Source organism: Rhincodon typus, chromosome 3 (genome assembly GCF_021869965.1).
Source record: "Rhincodon typus isolate 14 chromosome 3, sRhiTyp1.1, whole genome shotgun sequence".
Lineage (NCBI taxonomy): Eukaryota > Metazoa > Chordata > Chondrichthyes > Orectolobiformes > Rhincodontidae > Rhincodon > Rhincodon typus.
The window spans coordinates 60,016,483-60,036,591 of record NC_063334.1 but is presented as its reverse complement, the minus strand read 5'-3'; the positions used below and the strand labels follow the sequence as shown (position 1 = coordinate 60,036,591).

Genomic DNA, 20,109 nt, shown 5'->3' with positions numbered 1-20,109 from the left:
CTCCTATGATGCTGCTTGGCCTGCTGTGTTCATCCAGCCCTGCACCTCGTTGTCTCGGATTCTCCAGCATCTGCAGTTCCTACTATCTCTGAATTTCTGAAGCAGTTTGTTTTGCAGAAAAATAAATTTTCGTTGTTGATTCACATTATCAAATATTTCTGTAAACACTCTGCTACCTCTATCCTAATTCACAGTACATTGTGTTTAATTATCAGTCTTGGCTCACTGATCTCCATTGGTGCTCAATCTGCTTGCATCTCAGTCTTAAAATGCTTGATGTCTCATCTTTTCCTATTTCCGTAATTGTCTCCAGCCATACAATCTTCTAAAGTCTCTGCAATCCTCCAGTTCTGAACATCCCTCAATTTAAAGTCATTGATATTTGTGTTGAATTTTAAGATATTATTAAACCTGTGCTATAAGAATACTGGTATAGTAAGCACAGTCTATGATCCAGTGAGCATTTAGATGACATAGAATATAGGAGCGAATGCTGAGAATGTCACAGTGCCACAGCAATTCAAATGATTCATCATTCTAATATTGAAACGCAACATGTACCTTTAGATATAACAATGATGATAAATCTGCATAAATATTGCCGCGATAGTAGGATCTAATGGACCAGTAGTTTTTAACGGATAACAGAATATTACATCATGAAGGATCATGGTTAACATTTCAAAACTGGATGTAGAATTGATATTAAAATGGACAGAGATTATAGAGCTGATAATGAAAACTTTTTTTTTCTAAGCCATACATTCACCTTCTATTTCCAATGCCCCCACCCCAGTTTTGTCTGAAAATTGTGCATAAAACTGAATGAACTTTACAAAATTTTGTTAAATTAATCTTACTTTAGGAAACAAAAGCAACCAAAATGTCAAAAAAGTTGTTATATTAAGGTTTATACTTGTTATTTTGAAACAAATTCCTAACATCCTTGGAGGGCCATCTGATTCAAGATACTTCAGTCCATTTTGAACAGCTGTTTCTTTAATAAAATTTCAGTTTAAATTATGGGCACTGACATCAATGCTAAAAGATGTCGAGGTTGGAAGAAAATCATGACCATGTCTTAAAACCCTGCAACTTTAATACATGCGTGTGTAAGCTCAAGTCCTATAGCTTAGTAAACTGTTGTAACATTAGCTCGTATATTTGCTTTTAACTGCATAGAACTGGTCAAAACCAGTAATAACAGTCAAAGTATATAGATGTGAAAAAATTCCCGGGAATGTTATAAATTAGGAGCAAAGATCAGATGGGAGGAATCTATTAAAGATCATATGTGCTCTGATAGCGGGGTCAGTTGTCTCAAATAGCTTGTAAACAAAGAATCTAATTATCTGTTCAAGTAATAATAAAGGAGATCAATACCATGTTTGCCACAGCAGTGAGGAAATAGGATCCAAAGGGAAGTACCAGCCCTTACTTAAGATCAGCAAATGACAAATAACTGAATCAGATAATAGAAGTCTAAAGCAACTAAGTTGTGATATATACAACATGAATACTTTAGCGGTCTTGTGAGATGTGTTATAATACATCTGAGCAGGGTGATCAAAATAATCATAGGATAATTCCTGTTCAGGTTTTTACATTATTGTCTGTAGCCAAAACAGAAATAAAAACATCCTTCCTGTAGTGTAGTGACCAGAGCTGAACACAATACTCTAGGTGTGACCTAACCGAAGTTCTGTACAGCTCCAACGTAACTTCCCTGCTCTCATAATCTATACTTCAACTGATAAAAGTAAATGTCCCATAAGTTTTTTTAACAACCTTATTAATCTAACCTGCCACCTTCATGGATGTGTGGACAAGCTTTTCAACATCCCTCTTGTCCTCTGAGCTTCCTAGTGTCCTGCCATTCATTGAGGACTTCCTTGTCTTGTTACTTCTTCCAAAGTGCATCACTTCAAACCTATCGGGGTTAAATTCCATCTGCCACTGATCTGTCCATCTGACCAATCTGTTTATATTCACCTGTAATCCAAGACCTTCTTCCTCACTGTCAACCAGCCAATCTTCACATCGTCACAAACTTACTTTTCTTCTCCCTAACCCTACACCCCAACATGCTTGTCAACATTGTTTATATATATCATGAACAACAAGGGACCAACATAGATCCCTGTGGTACGCCACTGGACACAACCTCCAGCCACACGAACAACTATCTACCACCACCCTCTGCCTCCTGCCACTAAGCCAATTTTGGATCCTACTTGTCAAGTTATCCTTGATTCCATGTACTTTTACTTCTTTATCGGTTTCCCATGTGGGACCTTATCAAAAACTTTGCTGAAAACCATACTAATACAGAAGAGATGCTCTTGATGATAGGGGAGTGCAGAACCAGTAGTCGAAAGATACAGGGTAGGCCATTTAAGAGTTAGATGAGGAGAAATTTCTTCACCCAGTCGGTGGTGAGCCTGTGGAATTCTCTGCCACAGAAAGCAGTCAAGGTCAAAGCATTTAATGCTTTTGAGAAGAAGATGGGTATAATTCTTGGGGCTAAGTGAATCAAAGAATATGTATTTAAAGCAGGAGCAGGGTAACAAGTAAGGTAATCTGTCATGATCATAATGAATGGCAGAGCAGGCTTGAAGGACCAAATAACCTATTCCTATTTTCCTTAGCTGTGCTAATTTTCACAGTAACTCCACTGCTATGTCTGGACTCTTAGTTCCCCTTATCTCCTGGCTTTGTGTAGCAGTGAATAATATGCTAATATGAACTGTTAATCTTACCACATGGAAGAAATTGAGCATAGCTACAGCACTTATATCGAGACTATAATGTGCTATAATTTAGCCTTATTAATATAATATCATCCCTCTTTCAGTATCCTGTGCATGAATCACATAAAGTTAGTATCCACATACGGAAAGTAATTAGGAAAACAAATGAAATGTTGTTTATTTGCAAGTGGAATGGAATGTAAAAGTCAGGATGTTTAACACAATTGTATAGACACTATTAATACCGCCTCTGGAGCACTGTGTACTGTTTTGGCCTCATTTAAGAGAGACTACAAATACCATACAAGTAATCCAAAGGTTTATTTAACTGATAATTCAGACAGGGATCCGTCCTGTGAAAGTTTAGGTCAGGCTGAGCCTGTATCCATTAGAGTTTGGAAGAATAAGTGATGATTGTATTGAAAGATACAAGATCCTGAGGATTTAACAAGGTGATTTCTGGAAGGATGGGCTGAATCTGACCAGAAATCAGCCAAGTGTCAATTTTTGCAAGTTTCATGGATGGTTTCTCTCCACAAAAACTAATAGGTTTTAATGAGCTTGCATTAACTAGGATACCACTCACCATAGGCGGAAGTATTCACTGGATTCCTGGCAGCAATACCATCTTTGACCTTCAGCTACCCTAGAACCTTGTGGAAATCTAGGGACATGATTGCTGGATCCCTTGTGGAGATATTTGTATCATTGATAGCCATGGGTGAGGTGCTGGAAAACTGGGGGTTGGCTAATGTGATGCCATTATTTAAAATATGTGGTAAGGAAAAGCCAGGGAACTATAGACTGGTGAGCCTGATGTCAGTGGTGGGTAAGTTGTTGGAGAGGATTCTGAGGAACAGGATTTTCATGTCTTTGGAAAGGCAAGGACTGATTAGGGATAATCAACATGATTTGTGCGTGGGAAGCCATGTCTCACCAAATTCATTGAGTTTTTTGAAGAAGAGACGAAGAAGATTAATGAAGGCAGACTTCCAGACGTTGTCTATGTGCACCTCCAGTAAAGCATTCATCAAGGTTCTACATGTTAGACTTCTTGGCAAGGTTAGATCGCATGGAATACAGGGATAACCATTTGGATACAAAATTGACTCAAAGGTAGGAGACAGAGGGTGGTGGTGGAGGGTTGCTTTTCAGCCTGAAGGCCTGTGGTCAGCAGTGTGCAGCGAGGATCAGTGCTAGATCCACTGCTTTTTGTAATTTATATAAATGGATTAAAATTTATATAAACAGATAAAATTATTTGGATTGAATCTAGGAGGTATGGTTAGTAAGTTTGCCGATGACACCAAAATTGGAGGTGTAGTGGACAACAAAGAAGGCTACCTCAGAGTACAATGGAATCTTGATCAGATGGGCCATTGGGCCAAGGAGTGGCAGATGGAGTTTAACTTAGATAAATTAAATTAGATAAATATGAGGTGCTGCAGTTTGGAAAGGCAAATCAGGTCAGAACTTATGCACTTAATGGTAAGGTCCTGGGGAGAGTTACCGAACAGCGAGACCTTGGGTCCAGCTACATAGTTCCTTGAAAGCGGAGTTGCCGGTAGACAGTTTGGTGAAGAAGGTGTTTGGTACGCTTGCCTTTATTGGTCAGTGCTTCCAGTGTGAGAGTTGGGAGGTCAAGTTGCAGCTATACAGGACATTGGTTAGACCGCTTTTGGAATACTGCATTCATTTCTTATCTCCCTGCTAAAGGAAGGATGCTGTGAAACTAGAAACGGTTCAGAAAATATTTACGAGGATGTTGCCAGGGTTGAAGGGTTTGAGCTATAGGGAGAGGCTGAATGGGCTGAATCTATTTTCCCTGGACCGTCAGAGGCTGAGGGTTGACCTTATAGATGTTCATAAATTCATGAGGGGCATGTATAGGGTAAATAGGTAAGATCTTTCCCAAGTGGGGAGTCCAAAACTAAAGTTCATGGGTTTACAATGAGAGGGTAAAGATTTAAAAGGGACCTAAGGGGCAACCTTTTCACATAGAGGGTGGTGCATGTATGGAATGAGCTGCCAGAGGAAGTGGTGAAGACTGGTACAATTACAACATTTAAAAGGCATCTGGATGGGTACTTTAATTGGAAGGGTTTAGTGGGATATGGGCCAAATGCTGGCAAATAGGACCAGATTAATTGAGGATATCTGGTCAGCACGGACGAGTTGGACTGAAGGATCTGTTTCTGTGCTGTACATCTCTATAACTCTATGACTCTATGACCCAAATACAAATGGTAACGGAAACGGTGTAGATGGAAGAGTAAAGTTTCAGAAAATGTTGATGAATTAGATGAATGATAAAAACCTGAAAATGAATGTCAACGTAGGCAACTTTTACAAGCAGAGGAGAAATAATAAGGATGGGTCCCTTTCTCTCTACCTCTCGGCTGACCACAAACTGTGTTTTTTTTAAATAATATTTTAATCCCTGCTTGCTATAATTGTCAGGAATATATAATTTACAGGTTTTGATGTAAGTTTTAAAAGTAAGTTAAATAGCAAAGAAAATAAATGTTTATTATTCAACACACAAATATATGTTTGACTGCACCCACTCTCACACTCCTGCAAAACACACAAATTCAAGGAAATTAGTGTGGGTTTAGGTGTTAATGATTCAAGAGTTCTTTGTCACACTTCTTTGTCAAGTGAATAATTGAAATGATGCAAGCCTTTAATTGTGTTTTGGTTTGCTGAGGAACAAGTCTGGAGTTTTATGTGCACAGTAGCAAATTTCTCTTGGTGTGCTCCAATCAAGGTACAATAGAGAAACGCAGATACAGTTCCTCAGGGAAAGAGGTCAGCCGATCTGAATCTTTGCCTGTTGATGTTTCTTGAACAGGCTCTTTTTCATTCACTGATCTAGACGTTTCTCCATGCCTGTTCCAAAAATGGGCCTTATTATATCTCCTTATCAGAAAGTTCATTTTGGTTCTGTGTCCAGGACATTTTTCCCACTTTCCTCATAAATGAATTTCAGATCAGTGGACCATTGTTAGGCAATGTGTCTTGTGTGGCTCTACTTCACTTACCATCTTGATAAGGTACAGCATTTTACACCCGTTTACCAGAATTTCAGCTTGCAGTTGAAGAATCTGCAAAAATTAATTGTGAAACCAAGTTTTTAAATCAGCTGGAGAAGTGTAGCCATTAAGCATAGGAAGGCTTATTTGTATTTTAACAGATTTTCAAAGATATGGCCAGAACGGTCATTCACATCTTAGTGACTTTGTCAAGATCTCCACAGGCTATCTTTTGGCACAATGTTAGTGCCTCTACCTCAGAGCTTGAAAGCTGGGGTTCAAGTCCCAGCAGTTTGAGAGGTGTGTCATAACATAGCTGAGCAGGCTGACTTTTTAAAAAATGTATATCATATCTGTTGTACTACCATTATGAATCCTCAGTATTACATCATCAAAAAAGTCACATGAATTGATTAAATACAATTTAACATCTCAGTACTGGTATTCCTTGATGAATCCACATTTGTTCAAGTGACTATTTGTTGTCCCAACTAGTCTGTTATTTCTGGGTGTTACATTCTTTTTTGATCAAGCATGTCATATTTACTGCTATACAATTCTCTGGCACCATCCATATCTGTACCTAAAGAAGTTTAAGTTCAGTGCCACTGCAATTTCCACCCTTACTCAGATATATCTCATCCAGACCTGGTAATTTATCAGTTTTAAATAATCAGTCTTTAAATGCCTCTTCTTTTCAATTGTTAGTCTATCCAATGTCTCAATGAGTTCCTTTTTCAATTTGATGTTGATAGCATCTTCTACCTTGAAAAAGACAAAATACTAATTTACTAACTCAGCCAAGCCCTCCGTTCCCACATGTAATTGCATTTCAGGTCTCTAATCATCACTATCCTTCTTTTTAATATGCTTTTATTATTTACGTGCTTGCAGAAGACTTCAGGATTCCCTTTCATTTCAGCCACCATTCTCTTTACATACTCCTGCTTTAATTCTTCTATTTCTTACCTTCCCTTTCTGAACTTTCCAAATAGATCCTGGTTCTCACTTATATTATCAATCTACCCTCAGTTATATACATGCCTATTCTGTTTCATCTCTCTGTCTATCTCTTTCATCACCTAGGCAACTCTAGCTTTGTTTGTTCTATCTTTCTCCTGTTGAGATTGTGTCTTGACTGTACCTTACTATCTCCTCTTTAAAAACTGTCCATTATTCTAGAACAATTTTACCTGCCAACCTTTGATACCAATTTATCTGATAGATGTGTTCCCACCCAACTGAAATTAATCTTTCTCCAATGTATTATCTTTAATACATTTGCTTTTTGTCCTTTGACATAGCTAACCTAAACTTTATAATATTATAATCTTGTATTTTCTTCACCTTTTATGGAATAATCTTGTGTTCTTTTGTTAAAGAACATTGGTGGCCTTGTGTAAATATGTTTTGTAATTTTCACCAGTTTCAAAATTAAAATCATGATCTATCAAGGAAGATCTAACTCTGGGATCTAATTCTCCCACACAGATTACAACAAATTTGGGACTATTGGTGGAATAGAATTCTGTTGAATTTTTGAAGGATCTGAGAATCTTTCAAAGGAAGGAGTATATAGGTGACTAGATATAAAGAAGGGAGTTGTTGGGAATTGTATAACCTGGGTGGACTTTCAAAATGACTGAATGCTGCTTAAATTCATCTGAGAGTAAAAAACATAATTGTGAATTGTTTGTAATCTTTGACTCATCTTTGGGAGAGTAAACTGATAAATTGAGGGTAGAAAGGTAAAAGGTTGAAGGTTGAAGGGCTGGCATGATGGCTCAGTGGTTAACACTGTTGCATCACAGTGCCAGTGATCTGGGTTCCATTCCAGATTTGGTTAACTGTCTGTGTGGAATTTGCATGTTCTCCCCAAGTCTGCGTGTGTTTCCATTGGGTGTTCTGGTTTCCTCCCACAGTTCAAAGACGTACACATTAGGTGAATTGGCCATGCTAAATTTCCCCATAGTGTTCACAATCTGCAGATTAGGTGAATTAGCCATTAAATGCAGGGTTTACAGGGGTAGGGTGGGGGTATTGGTCTGGGTGGGATGCTCTTTGGAGGGCCAATGTGGACTCAATAGGCTGAATGGCCTCTTTCTGCACTGTAGGGTTTTTGTAATTCTAAATAAAGCAGGATCATGTAAAAATGAGATCCTTAAAACAATTACCCAGCACTTGCAATTTAAGGGGGTTGGGGTTAGGACCTGAGATAGAGACGTTAGACTAGAATTAGTTAAGATTCAGTGAAATAAGCAGACACAGTTGGACCAACATAGGAGAAGGCGATGTAGGCATCAATTGCAAGGGTAGTGACAGATTGAATTTTCTTGTCCAGGTTAATTTTCAACTTCTTGAATGTATCTGTACCCTTCATGGAAACAGGAATATTTGATCACATTCTTGGCTTGATAGATGGAACAGAATTTTGAGGTGTCTGGAGGTTATCCATTCATCCCAGAGGACCTTATCTCTGCCCCCTTGTATTCATGTTGTTATGCTTTGTTAAGTTAAGTTCCTGATCAGCATGAAACGTCAGGATGATCATGGAGAGAGAATTCAAAAGTTGTGATATTGCTAAAGGTCAAAGAGTTTGGAACTTCTTGTGTGGAAGCTCATAATTTGGGGTTTATGTGGTGTGAATGTTAATTGCTATTTGTCAACCCAAGTACCTTGTCCAATCTGGACAAGAATCTGTGGATTTTACAAGAATCTGTGGAAGACATAATGGAGGTATTATCATGTATATTTAATAATGAAATAAAATAAAAGGCTTAAGGTCAAAGGACTGATGAACAACTAATTTACTTCCTATTTTTTAAGAAAAAGGACACAATACCAGTAAGCTTTGCATGAACAGGAAGGAGAGATCACATCCTGAGTGAGGCAAAGCCCGAGTGAGAACATACTTCTAGGAATTTTGAGCAGTGTGGGAATTAGGTGCTGAGGGGAAGTGATTCTTTTTTGCTTGCTTTTTGGTTTAGTTTGTAAGTTCATTTTAACAGGGCAAATTAAAGCCCAGGAGCAGGGGCCCAGCACTAAACTGAGGGTGATATCACATGAAAACCATAAGTTAACTGGTTGGTAATAGTTGCTAATTTGGCTATCTATTATAGGTTATTTTCAAATTAAAGGCAAATAGGAGCAATATTTTACAGATTAAAAACTAAAGTATCAGTGGGACATTTTTAAAAGAAGGAATTAAGAACTAAATAAACAGAATAGTGATACAGAGCCAGGTGATGTGTTGTACCTGCATAATGTGAGAGCTGGTGGACCCCATTATGATTCATAGTGACCACACCTGTAGCAAGTGTTGGTTGCTTGAGGAACTCTGGCTGAATTGATGAGCTGGAGTCCAAATTTTGAACACTGCAACACATTGGGGATGGGGAGAGTTACGTGGATGCTGTGTTTCAGTAGGCAGTCACACGCCTTAGATTAACTATCTTGAATTTGGTCAGTAGTCAGGGATAGGAGGGTGTGAATATGAAAAAGGCAGCCAGAGGGATCCATGGGGTAGTGCTGAAGGAGTCTCAGCCCTTGAGCTTGTCTAACAAGTTTGAGATTCTTGCTCTCTTTGTGGATGAGAGTGGGGCCTGTAGGGAGGATGAACAAGCTGACCATAGCACCGTAGTCTATTCAAGAGGGGGCAGAAAGAGAAATGTAGGTGTAATCGGGGACAGTATAGTCATGAATATGGACACTGTTCTCTGTGATCAGGATAAAGAGTCCTGAAGGCTATCTGCCTGCCTAGTGCCTTTGTTCAGGATATCTCATCTGGGCTGCAGAGAAACTTGGAGTGGGATGGCTAAGATGTCGTGGTCCACGTAGGTGCCAATGGTATAGGTAGAAAGTGGAAGGAGGTTCTGATGAGGGAATATAAGCAGCTAGGTCTGAATTGAAAAGTAGAACCATAAAGGTAATGATCTCGAGATTACAAACCTTGGCATGAGCTCAAGAAGATTAAAGAGGTAAATCCACGGCTCAAAGGTTGGTGTAGAAGAAGCAGGTCTGAATCCATGGGCTATTGGCACCTGGGGAAGGAGGGAGCTGTTCCAATAGGGCAGCCTTCACCTGAATCATGTTGGGACCAGAATCCTGATGAATTGCATAACTAGGTTTGTAAAAAAGGCTTTAAAATAAGTAGTGGGGGGTGGTGGGCGTGAATTTAGTTGCACAGAAAATTAGCCAATCAAAGTTAAAGGAGAAGGTATGATTGCAGATTAGTGAAGGGGTTGATTGTTACCAGAAAATAAAAAGAAGGGACAGAATGTGTGAATGTCATATTGTACCAATGAACCATAAAAGCATAAGAAAATTCGCTGATAGAATAAACTTGAAGGCTTTGTATCTTAATGCACCAAGAATTCAGGATAAGGTAGATGAACTGACAGTGTAAATCGAGGAAAATGAATATGATCTCAAAGCCATTATAGAAAAATTGTTACAAGGATACCACAACTGAAAGTTAACATTCAGGGATATTTGATCTTTTGGAAAGGCACGAGGGATGGGAAAGGTGGTGAGATAGTACAATTATTAAGAGATGAAATGAGGGCAGCTCTGAGAGACGATCTAGGCTCAGAAGATGTAGAATCCATTTGGGCAGAGGTAATAAACAGCAAGGGAAAGAAGACATTGGTAGGAGTGGAGTAAAGACCACAAAACAATAGCCACTCTGTAGAAAAGGTTATAAATCAATAAATGATAGGAGCAGACCAATAATTATGGGTAACTTTAATCTTAACGTCTATCGGACTAATCAAAGTATAAAGGGTAGCTATGACAATGAATTCATAGAATGCCTTAGGGATAGTTTCCTAAAGCAATATGTCATGGAGCCAACCAGGCTTCAGGCTATCTTGGACCTGGTAATGGGTAATGATGCAGGTTTAATAAATGACCTCAGAGTAAAAGATCTCCTCCGAAGTAGTGATCTTAACATGATGAAATTTAATATTCAGTTCAATAGTAAGAAGCTCAGGTCCGAAACAATTGTGTTTAACTTAAATACAGGGAATTACAGTGAAATGAGGATAGAGTTGGCTAAAGTGAACGAGGCGGATAGATTAGTAGGAATGACGATAAGCAAGCAGTGGCAGACATTTAAGGAGGTAATTCATGACTCGCAGCAAAAATACATCCCAATGAGGAGGAAGGATTTTAAGAGAGGGATACACCAACCATGACTAACGAAGGAGGTTAAGGACAGTATAAAGTTGAAAGAAAAAGCGTATAAGGAGGCTAAAGTCAGCGATGCCCTGAAGACTGGGATATTTTCAGAATAGAGCAAAGGAAGACAAAAAAAAAGAGATCAAATAAACAACATTGGGAAATTAGCGAGAATATAAAAATTAACAAGTACAGCTCTTGAAATATATAAAAAGAAGCGAGACAGGGGTCAAAGTGAACATAGATCCCTTAGAAAATGAATCTGGAGAAACGGTTATGGGGAACAAGTAAATGGCAGAGGAGTTAAACAGCCACTTTGAGTCATTCTTTGTGATGATAAATACTTTGAACACCTAATTAATACCAAAGAAAGTGGGAGAGGAATAAAGTACTATCACCATGGCTAAAGAAGTAGTAATAGACAAACCAATAGAGCTATAGACAGGTAAGTCCCCTAACCCTGATGGCTTGCATCCTAGGATCCTAAAAGATGAAGCTACAGAAATAGTGGATGCATTGGCTGTAATATTTCAAAATTCTTTGGATTCTGGAACAGTACCAGAGGATTGTAAAATTGCTAATGTGACACTCCTATACAAAAAGGGAGGAAACACCAAGTGGGGATGAAGAGGCCTTTTTCAGGTTGATGATCCATGACCAATGGGGCTGCACAGGGATCAGTGCTGGAGCGACAATTGTTTAGAATATATATTAACAAAGAAGGAAGTGAATGTACTGTAGCCAAATTTGCAGACAATACAAAATAGGTAGAAAAGCGGGTCGCAAGAGGGATACAAACAGTTTACAGGAAGGATATGTAAATAGACAAAAGGTTGGCAAATGGAGTATAATGTAGAAAAATGTGAGGTTGTTCATTTTGGCAGGGAGGCCAAAAGAACAGAATATTATTTAAATGCTGGATATCAGAAACAAAAACAAAAATTGCTGGAAAAACTGGCAGCATCTGAGGAGAGAAATCAGAGTTAACGTTTTGGGTCCAGTGACCCTTCTTAAGAGTACTTCAGAACAGAAACGTATTCTCTCCACAGATGCTGGCAGAGCTGCTGAGTTGTTCCAGCAATTTCTGTTTTTTTTGTTTGTGAGGCTAATGCAGTGTTGGCGCTTATTTCAAGGGGATTAGGGTATAAGAGTAGGTAAGTCTTGCTGAAACTGTACAAGGTGCTGGTGAGACCACATCTGGAGTATTGTGAGCAGGTTTGATCCCCTTATCTAAAGAAGGATATTATTTCATTGGAGGCAGATCAGAGAATGTTCACTAGTATCATGACTGGTATAGAGGGATTGTCTTATGAGCAAAGGCTAAACAGGTTGGATCTCTCCTCGCTGTGGTTTAGAAGAATGAGCAGTGATCCCACTGAAACGAAGAGGCTTCTTAAGGAGCTTGACAAGGTAAATGTTGACATGGTATTTCCCCTCATGAGAGAGTCTAGGACCAGAGGGCATAGTCTCAGAATAAAGGGACCAATTTAAGACTGAGATGAGAAGGGATTTCTTCTCACAGAAGGTTATGAGATTTTGGTACTTCTTGCCACAGAGAGCTTTAGGTGCACAATCCTTGTGTATATCTACGGCTGAGGTAGATAGCTTCTTAATCAGTAGGTGAATCAAGGGTTACAGGGAAAACACAGCAAAGTGTAAATGAGGAATGTTGGAGTCATGATCCTATTGAATTATAGAGCAGGCTTGAGGGGCCAAATGGCCTCCTCTCATTTTTATTTCTTATGGTCTATTGTCTAATTGTAAAATTTCTTGGAAATTATCAACCAGTCAGCTTAACATCAGTGGTACAAAAAATAATGAAATCCTCACTAAATGAGACAACAGAGAACATCTAGAAACATGAAAATGAATTACAGGAAGGATATATAAATAGGCAAATGGAGTGTAATGTAGAAAAATGTGAGGTTGTTCATTTTGGCAGGGAGGCCAAAAGAACAGAATTTTATTTAAACTTACTTTTCAGGCTGCAATGTCCTGGTGGTATTATCACTACGCTATTAATCCAGAAACTCAACGAATGTCCTGGGGATGCAGGTTCAAATCCTGCCACAGCAGATGGTGAAATTTGAATTCAAAAAGGAAAAAAAATCACTGACGACCATGAAACCATTGTCAATTGTTGGGAAAACCCATCTGGCCCACTAATGTCTTTCAGGGATGAAAATCTGCCATCCTTACCTGGTCTGACCTACATGTGACCACAGCAATGAGGCTGACTCTCAACTACTCTCTGAAATGGCCTAGCAAGCCACTCAGCTCAAGGGTAGCTAGGGACAGGCAACGAATTGTGGCCAGCCAATGATGCCCACAAGTTAATTAAAAACAGGCAGTAAAGAGAGTAAGGCATTAGATGTAATTTACCTCGATTTTCAAGAAATCTTCAACATGGTGCCTCATATTGGATTAATGAATTAAGCTTGAGAATATGGAATGACAGGGCAAGTAGTAGAATGAATTGTTAGCTGCTTGTAAGGTTAAAGCTGAGAGTGGGATTTAAGGTTAAGTATTCAGAGCAACAGAAGAGGAAAGTGGTTTTCCACAAGACACAGCAATGGCACCATGGCTATTCACAGATTAAATTCATGATTTTGATTTTGGAATTTAAAAGATTCCTAAATTTGTGACTGACACCAAACTGGTGTGAGGGGGAGGGGAGCAGTCAAAACCGAGAAGGACTGTAACAAATATTGATGCCCTCCAATACTTTATGTCAAAGACAACTACTCAGACACACAGCTATTGTATCATATGTTTAAATCAGGTTGTAATGAAGTGTGGGACAAAGTTTCTGGAACCCAAAGTAAGTAGTAGAAAGCAGGATAATGGTCAGTAACTGTCTCTTGGTGGTACTGTTAATGGTTCACAATGCAATGTAAGACTGCTGTCCAGTCTACATTTTCATCTGAGATCGAACTCTGCTTGCAGTGCAGAACTTGAGACAACAACTTTGAAATGTAAATCAATTCCGGCCATCAGCTGGAGGGCCAGAGATTACTGCGTAAATATAGTTCGGCAATGGCTTTCATACTTGCAGTATTAACTTTAAAATCTATATCTTCCAGCTACACATCTCATCGTGATATTTCAGTCCTCGGACTCCAATCCCAAACCCGGGCCCTTTCACTCAGTTTCGATTTATTATCTCTTAAAATCCATTTTGCAATTTGTAAAATTCCTTGGGACATCCGGTTATTGTAGCTGACTGACTTACATATGGAATATTTATTGTTTTGAGGTGTGTGGAGGGCAACTAATGATTGCCTCAAGATATTCGTGAAAGGAAATAGAGTAGGTGCCACCTGTGGAGAGCAAGACAAGCCAAAACTAGACAGCAACCTGCACACAATACAATGTGAAAAAGGACAGGGGAGTTACCAGCAAAGAAAGTATGGTTGTAGGGATCTGTATGTGACCGGGTATAGGGTTGAGTGACTGATTGCAAGACACATATTTTCCCGATTGCTTGGTAAAATGTCAAAGCCAACCAATAATCGAGAGACATTTAGGTAGCACTGATAAATGTTAGGGCACGTTCGATCCCGGCCACCTTTGTTGTTGTGGTTACAGGAAAATAGACATCAACATGAAATAAAACAGAAAATGTTGGAAACATACGTTTCACCGCTGTAGTAACTGAAAAGAGAAATGACTGGTGTGCGATTGGTTAATATCTCTCACAGAATCCAGAACTACAGTATCTTTCTATCTCGACCTTTAGTTTGATTTTGCGGTTCTTTGTTAAACTGCTGCGGCGATTTGAATGTATTTTTTTACAGCTTTTAATTTCTGTTTACAGGTTATGAATGTTCTGGGACTCAGGCTGCATTGGTTTTACAGTCCTGGGCTGATGGGTGCGTTTCCTGCATAGCCAACAGCTCAGAATGGATTTCGTTTTGGGTATTGCTGGTGAAGCGGGAGGGAACCGCAGTGAGCCCTGCTGTTTATATAAACTTCGACCATTGGTGAGTTTGGATTTGCCAAAATACCACCTTTCCATATCCCAAACCTTTTTGCGGCTAATAGGACGGCCAGCTGAATTTCACCGAGAAATGTAGCGCGAACAGTTTAGCAGGCGTCGGGGGACAGTTACACCGCGTTAAATTGTGAATTATCTATGAAAAATTCGCAAACCAGATTGAGCTCCTGACCTCGAAAACTGATTTACTTCCCGATTCCAGCTAATGATAACGATCTCTATATTTCTTGTTTAGTAGATGCAACTGTTCTGATCCAACTTGCTGTTTCTTGATCACTTTCCCCTCACTGCAGTGTAACACACACACTGTTGTTCCAGTCTAGTTTACGTGCGGCACAGCTACAGCTCAGAACCTGGGAATTGGGATTCCTTAGAGCTTCGTGATTCAGTCCCGCGATTTAGCAGGAATAAGACTATATGTGAAAAACCACTCCAGGAACTCTCTCTCTCTCTCTCTCTCTCCCCCCGTCTCTCTGGGATCTATCGCCTCGAGGTTTTATTTAGATCAATGTTTCACGTCGCTGTCTCTGTTACCTACTGCTGACCCTTATTCAAACAGGCAGTAAAAAAAAACCTACTCCGGCGTCACTTGTTTAATATTTCCTCCTCACCCAAAGTTACAAAACGATTCCGTGGAAGATTATAACGTTTGAACGGATTTCATGGCTGGACCTGTACGGCTCATTTAACTGCCCTAGTGTCAGAATCCTGGCGAACAGATTTCTAGCCTCCATATCCTGTTATTTTAAAATGACGCGCGACAAACAAATGTACTTTCAGTTGTCGATTTTAACACGATCAACTTCAAAAAGAAAAGTTGGAGCTTTTTTTTGCATTAATTCACTTTGCAGCTGAACATGTTTAATATGGATCTAAAATGTCTGTGGTCGTTTAGTATGACAATATCGTTTACCACTAACTGAGCGGAAATGCAACTGAAGAGAAGCCGCCTCAATTGCTTCCTCTGATTTGGTCCGTCAGTCTGTGCTCGATGGATTGTTAACATGTCCATTGAAGAAAGCCGTCACGCTGGACGAGTAACAGAAACAGACAAACCTTTCAACATGACATTACTCAAATCTTGACATATTAGTCGAGATGGGTTATTTGAGGAGTATAATTATCTGTGACCTCTTTATAGCAGAGATAGCTGCTGCCTGGCCCTCCTTCCTGCGTTATACTGCCGGAGACTTATTTGAATTTCAAACAAACTTCAAAAGTAAATACTGCAGATCTCTGAATTCCCAGCCTGAATGAAAATCTGTTTTGTATTCTCTTTCACGTTTCTATCTCCCCACATATATATTTCCTTCTTTCGGTCAGTTTCTCTCATTCCTGTTCTTTCTGTGTTTATTGATTGTGGAAGACCTGAGTACAATCCTGCTAGTTTTTAAACTGGCTTATGTGCAGAAAATCCAAATAAAAAGTAAAATGTTGAAGTAGAGCTTTTTTTAAAAAAACATGTCTATCATCAAACAGAACGTCCCGAAGTACAGGCAGCAGAATTTATACATGTTATCGCAACTAACCTAAACATAGCGAAAAATTCTCATTTTCACATGGGTCACGGAATGGACAGATACTAATGACACTTAAGGACTTAATGTCGATCTTTGAATCTAAGCTTCATTTGGGGAGGAACTGGCGATCCGTGGCACAGCAAAAATGAGCTGTGGTACGAACTGTGCAGGGTTCATGAATGGAATTTGCAGGCTCCGATCAAATTAAGTTGCAAACAGTTCGAACTGCAGCCTGCCCTCGGGGAGCTGAGCAGGTGAAGTGTAGATACTGAAGAAGCCGGAGACGACCTTTTCTCACTTTTAAGAAGAACTATGAGCTAATATTGGTGTAACCTTTCTTCGGCTGCAACGCGATAGTTTTTAGAACCGTCAGTTTTAAACCTTAAGTTTAAGCTTGAATGACTGGAGCAGATCTCGCTGCTGCCTGCTCGTTCGTTTCTGCACTGCTTCACTACATTTCAGCAGGACCGCACACTGCGTTCAGAACACAAGCATATTCTATTGGCCGAGCACTCCTCCGAAATAGGTGTAAGTGAACTAGAATCGTGTAGTTTTTCCCCCTCTCTCTGCCTCTCCCTCCTCTTGTCCCTGAGCGATTGTCATGTGATAATGAAGAGCAACAAAGCGCTGAAGGGAACTGCAGGGCTCTCCTGCATCTGCGATCACAACAAGCCTCGTTAGCTCACACAACACAAGTGTGCACTGCCCGGCCTCTTTATCTCGGAGCAAGACAGCAAGGAGCTTTTTTTTGGGGGGGTGGAAAAAAAGCCGCATCTACAACTCTGGCATTTACAACAGCACAGTTTAGCAGCACAGGAATTCGTTCAGCGCCTTGGCATTCCGAGATTTTATGGAATCTTGGGCAGGCAATTCAGCTCGATCGTCGACAGTTATTGCTTAGCTTTCCGGGCGAGCTGCTTCGGTGAATTTGGTGCTGTCCTCTCGGTTTTCGCAGCCTAACAAAATGCCTCGTCCGGGGAAAAATTCCTACAGTGATCAAAAGCCTCCTTACTCGTATATCTCGCTGACTGCCATGGCTATCCAGAGTTCTGCCGAGAAGATGCTGCCATTGAGTGATATTTACAAATTTATCATGGACAGGTTCCCCTATTACCGAGAGAACACTCAGCGCTGGCAGAATTCTCTCCGCCACAATCTCTCCTTTAACGACTGCTTCATCAAGATCCCCCGCAGACCAGACCAGCCCGGCAAAGGCAGTTTCTGGGCTCTTCACCCGGACTGTGGCGATATGTTTGAGAATGGGAGCTTCCTCCGCCGCCGCAAGAGGTTCAAGGTGCACCGGTCTGAACACTTGTCCGCCAAAAACTCACAAATGATCCATTATTTCCAACAACACCACCACCACCAACAGCAACAACAAGCCAAGTTGGGATTGGCCACATCGGAGACGGCCCCAGGTATGGGACGCATACCCCATTTCCAGCCCTATGGAGTCAACGGGCCCCAGTCAACTGGATTTAAGCATCCGTTCGCCATCGAGAACATCATTGGAAGGGACTATAAGAACATGATGGCCAGTGGACTTCCTTTAGCCTCTGTAATGCATCACCTTGGTTACTCAGTGCCCAGCCAACTCAGCAACATGGTAGGATCCATGTGGCCTCATGTTGGTGTCATAGACTCGATGGCCCCCATGCCAGTTTCTCCAGATTACAACCCATTTGGTGTGCCCATGAAGACAATCTGTCACCCGGGCACGCAGACTATGCCAGCCGTCCCCGTGCCCATCAAACCTACAGTGTCACTGGCGTCTATCTCCACAATGCCTGTGCCAGGAGCCCTGCCGGGCAGTCCCACTCAGATCTGTCCGTCTTCATCTTCAACCTCCCTACATCTAGATCAGACTCGGTCAGCCCCCAGTGAGGGCAAAACTAACTCATTACACTCGGTGCTCGTCCATTCCTGAGGGTCATCAGTTTTAACAGGGAAAGAATTGATTAAAGATAATGTGAAAAGTTAATTATGCAGAAAATGTTTTGGCTCGTTAAAGATTCATAAATTGTTCTCATTTAAACATGATATCAGGGAAAAGTTTTAATAGAGCATTTATAGGTAAGAGGGTTTACTTCCGGCAGACAAGTCACCAGTGACCTAAATACTAATTAAAATGGAAAGTTGAATGTTTCTGGAATAAAATGCCTGGATATGAAAAAAAATATATTTTATCATTATTGCAGAAACATCATTTGTGAGTAATTAAAGGTGCACCTTATCCTTCTGTGTGTTTGTAGGTTTGTAATATTCAGAATTCATCAGATAATAGCGATGGTCAGCAGTTTCAGGTGATTTCCAACCCGAGATGTTGTTAAGCAGCAGCTGCGCTTAAAATAAACAAGCGGATTCCTGAATATCGAATGGGTCCCCCGAGCAGGAACAAAAGAATGATTTCTAAACTTGCTCGCGATTAAAGAGTTGAGGGGGGATAAAAGCTTCCAGCGGGAATTTGATGAGGTTTGAGATGAGAAGAACTATTGGAAACTGGAATAAGTGGCACTATGTAAGTCGACGAAGTTTCAGAAGGGCCGCACGGAGTGCAGCTTTAAAACTCAGTCTCACAGCTCAGATAACATTTTTAGAGCACGACGATTTCTTTTTTATGACTTCCACAAGTCGCTCAAGTAAGGGCTGGTGGATCTATTTTGCGGTCTAGAAACATCTGAGTATATTCTAAGGATTCTAAGTATATTCTAAATTTGCTTTAACACAGATGTTCTCAACGCGTCATACAGTACATGAGGACAGTGACCAAGTTCCTATAAGTTGCTTCAGTTTTAGATACCTGCATTCTGACTGATTTTGAACGTCGTTCAAACAAAATCCGAATTACGCCGCAGAATTTGTTAAATACTCGAGCTCACTGTTCGACCTAATTACTATGTAACATTTACTTTACACACATCGATGGAAAACAAAAAAAAAATCTTTGACAGAAAAATCTCATAATCGTTATTTTGAAAGTTATGTCTGGGCTCAGATTTTAACAGAATGCACATTTGAATTCCGACAAAATTAGAAGCGGGTGTCTTTATCAAAATCCTGCTTCCTGCGACTTTTAGGCTTACGATCATTTGGAGTGCATAGTGCAGCTGAAATTGTTCATAGTTTCCGTGGCAAACGCAAGTTAGCTTACAACACAAGGCGCGGTAAAAGAGCGACAATATCTCCTGAGAGTTACACAAGTTTAGTTGGCGAGGGAGAGAGAAATGCTTTTCACATTGTCTTTGTAATGGATAGAATTTTCAGGTTTTGTCCTTTATTTTCTTCTTGCCTTTTATTTTGGCACGTAGTTTGGTTTCATTGTGATGTTAAATATGGTGTGATCAAAACCGAGCAGACAATGTCATAGCACTTTACGAGCAACAAACAAAGTGAATGGAATTGCTGAATTGTGAATATAGATGTATAGTACATTTGTCGTGAAAGGTGGTTCTAACTTTCGTTCGTTTTGTATATACTCGTATGGAATATTTCATCTGTGAATAATTGTTCAGAATATGTTGTGTATATTGTACACAGGAGCTTTTATCGAAAACAAAGGTTATTAAATATTTCCCGTCCAGTACGTGTTTACTATCTTTATTTTTAATGGAACTATGGTTTAAACTGTG

General features: G+C 40.0%; 1 protein-coding gene and 1 long non-coding RNA gene across 2 annotated transcripts in view; both read left to right on the top strand.

Annotated features, from left to right (window-relative positions):
- Positions 1-15,714, top strand: part of LOC125482784 — a 46,202-nt gene extending 30,488 nt beyond the window's left edge. Inside the window, exon 3 of the long non-coding RNA XR_007261756.1 lies at positions 14,781-15,714. This is a non-coding gene — a long non-coding RNA (uncharacterized LOC125482784). The remainder of the gene's footprint in view (positions 1-14,780) is intronic.
- A 374-nt stretch (positions 15,715-16,088) lies between these two features.
- On the top strand, positions 16,089-19,877 carry foxb2 (forkhead box B2). Its single transcript, XM_048595019.1, has one exon. The coding sequence runs from the start codon at positions 17,445-17,447 to the stop codon at positions 18,405-18,407; it is 963 nt and encodes a 320-aa protein (XP_048450976.1). The 5' UTR covers positions 16,089-17,444; the 3' UTR covers positions 18,408-19,877.
- Positions 19,878-20,109: the final 232 nt, after the last annotated feature.

Bases quoted from the DNA above. Each gene is read 5' to 3' on its own strand.
- foxb2 (XM_048595019.1), top strand. From the start codon at position 17,445: ATGCCTCGTCCGGGGAAAAATTCCTACAGTGATCAAAAGCCTCCTTAC.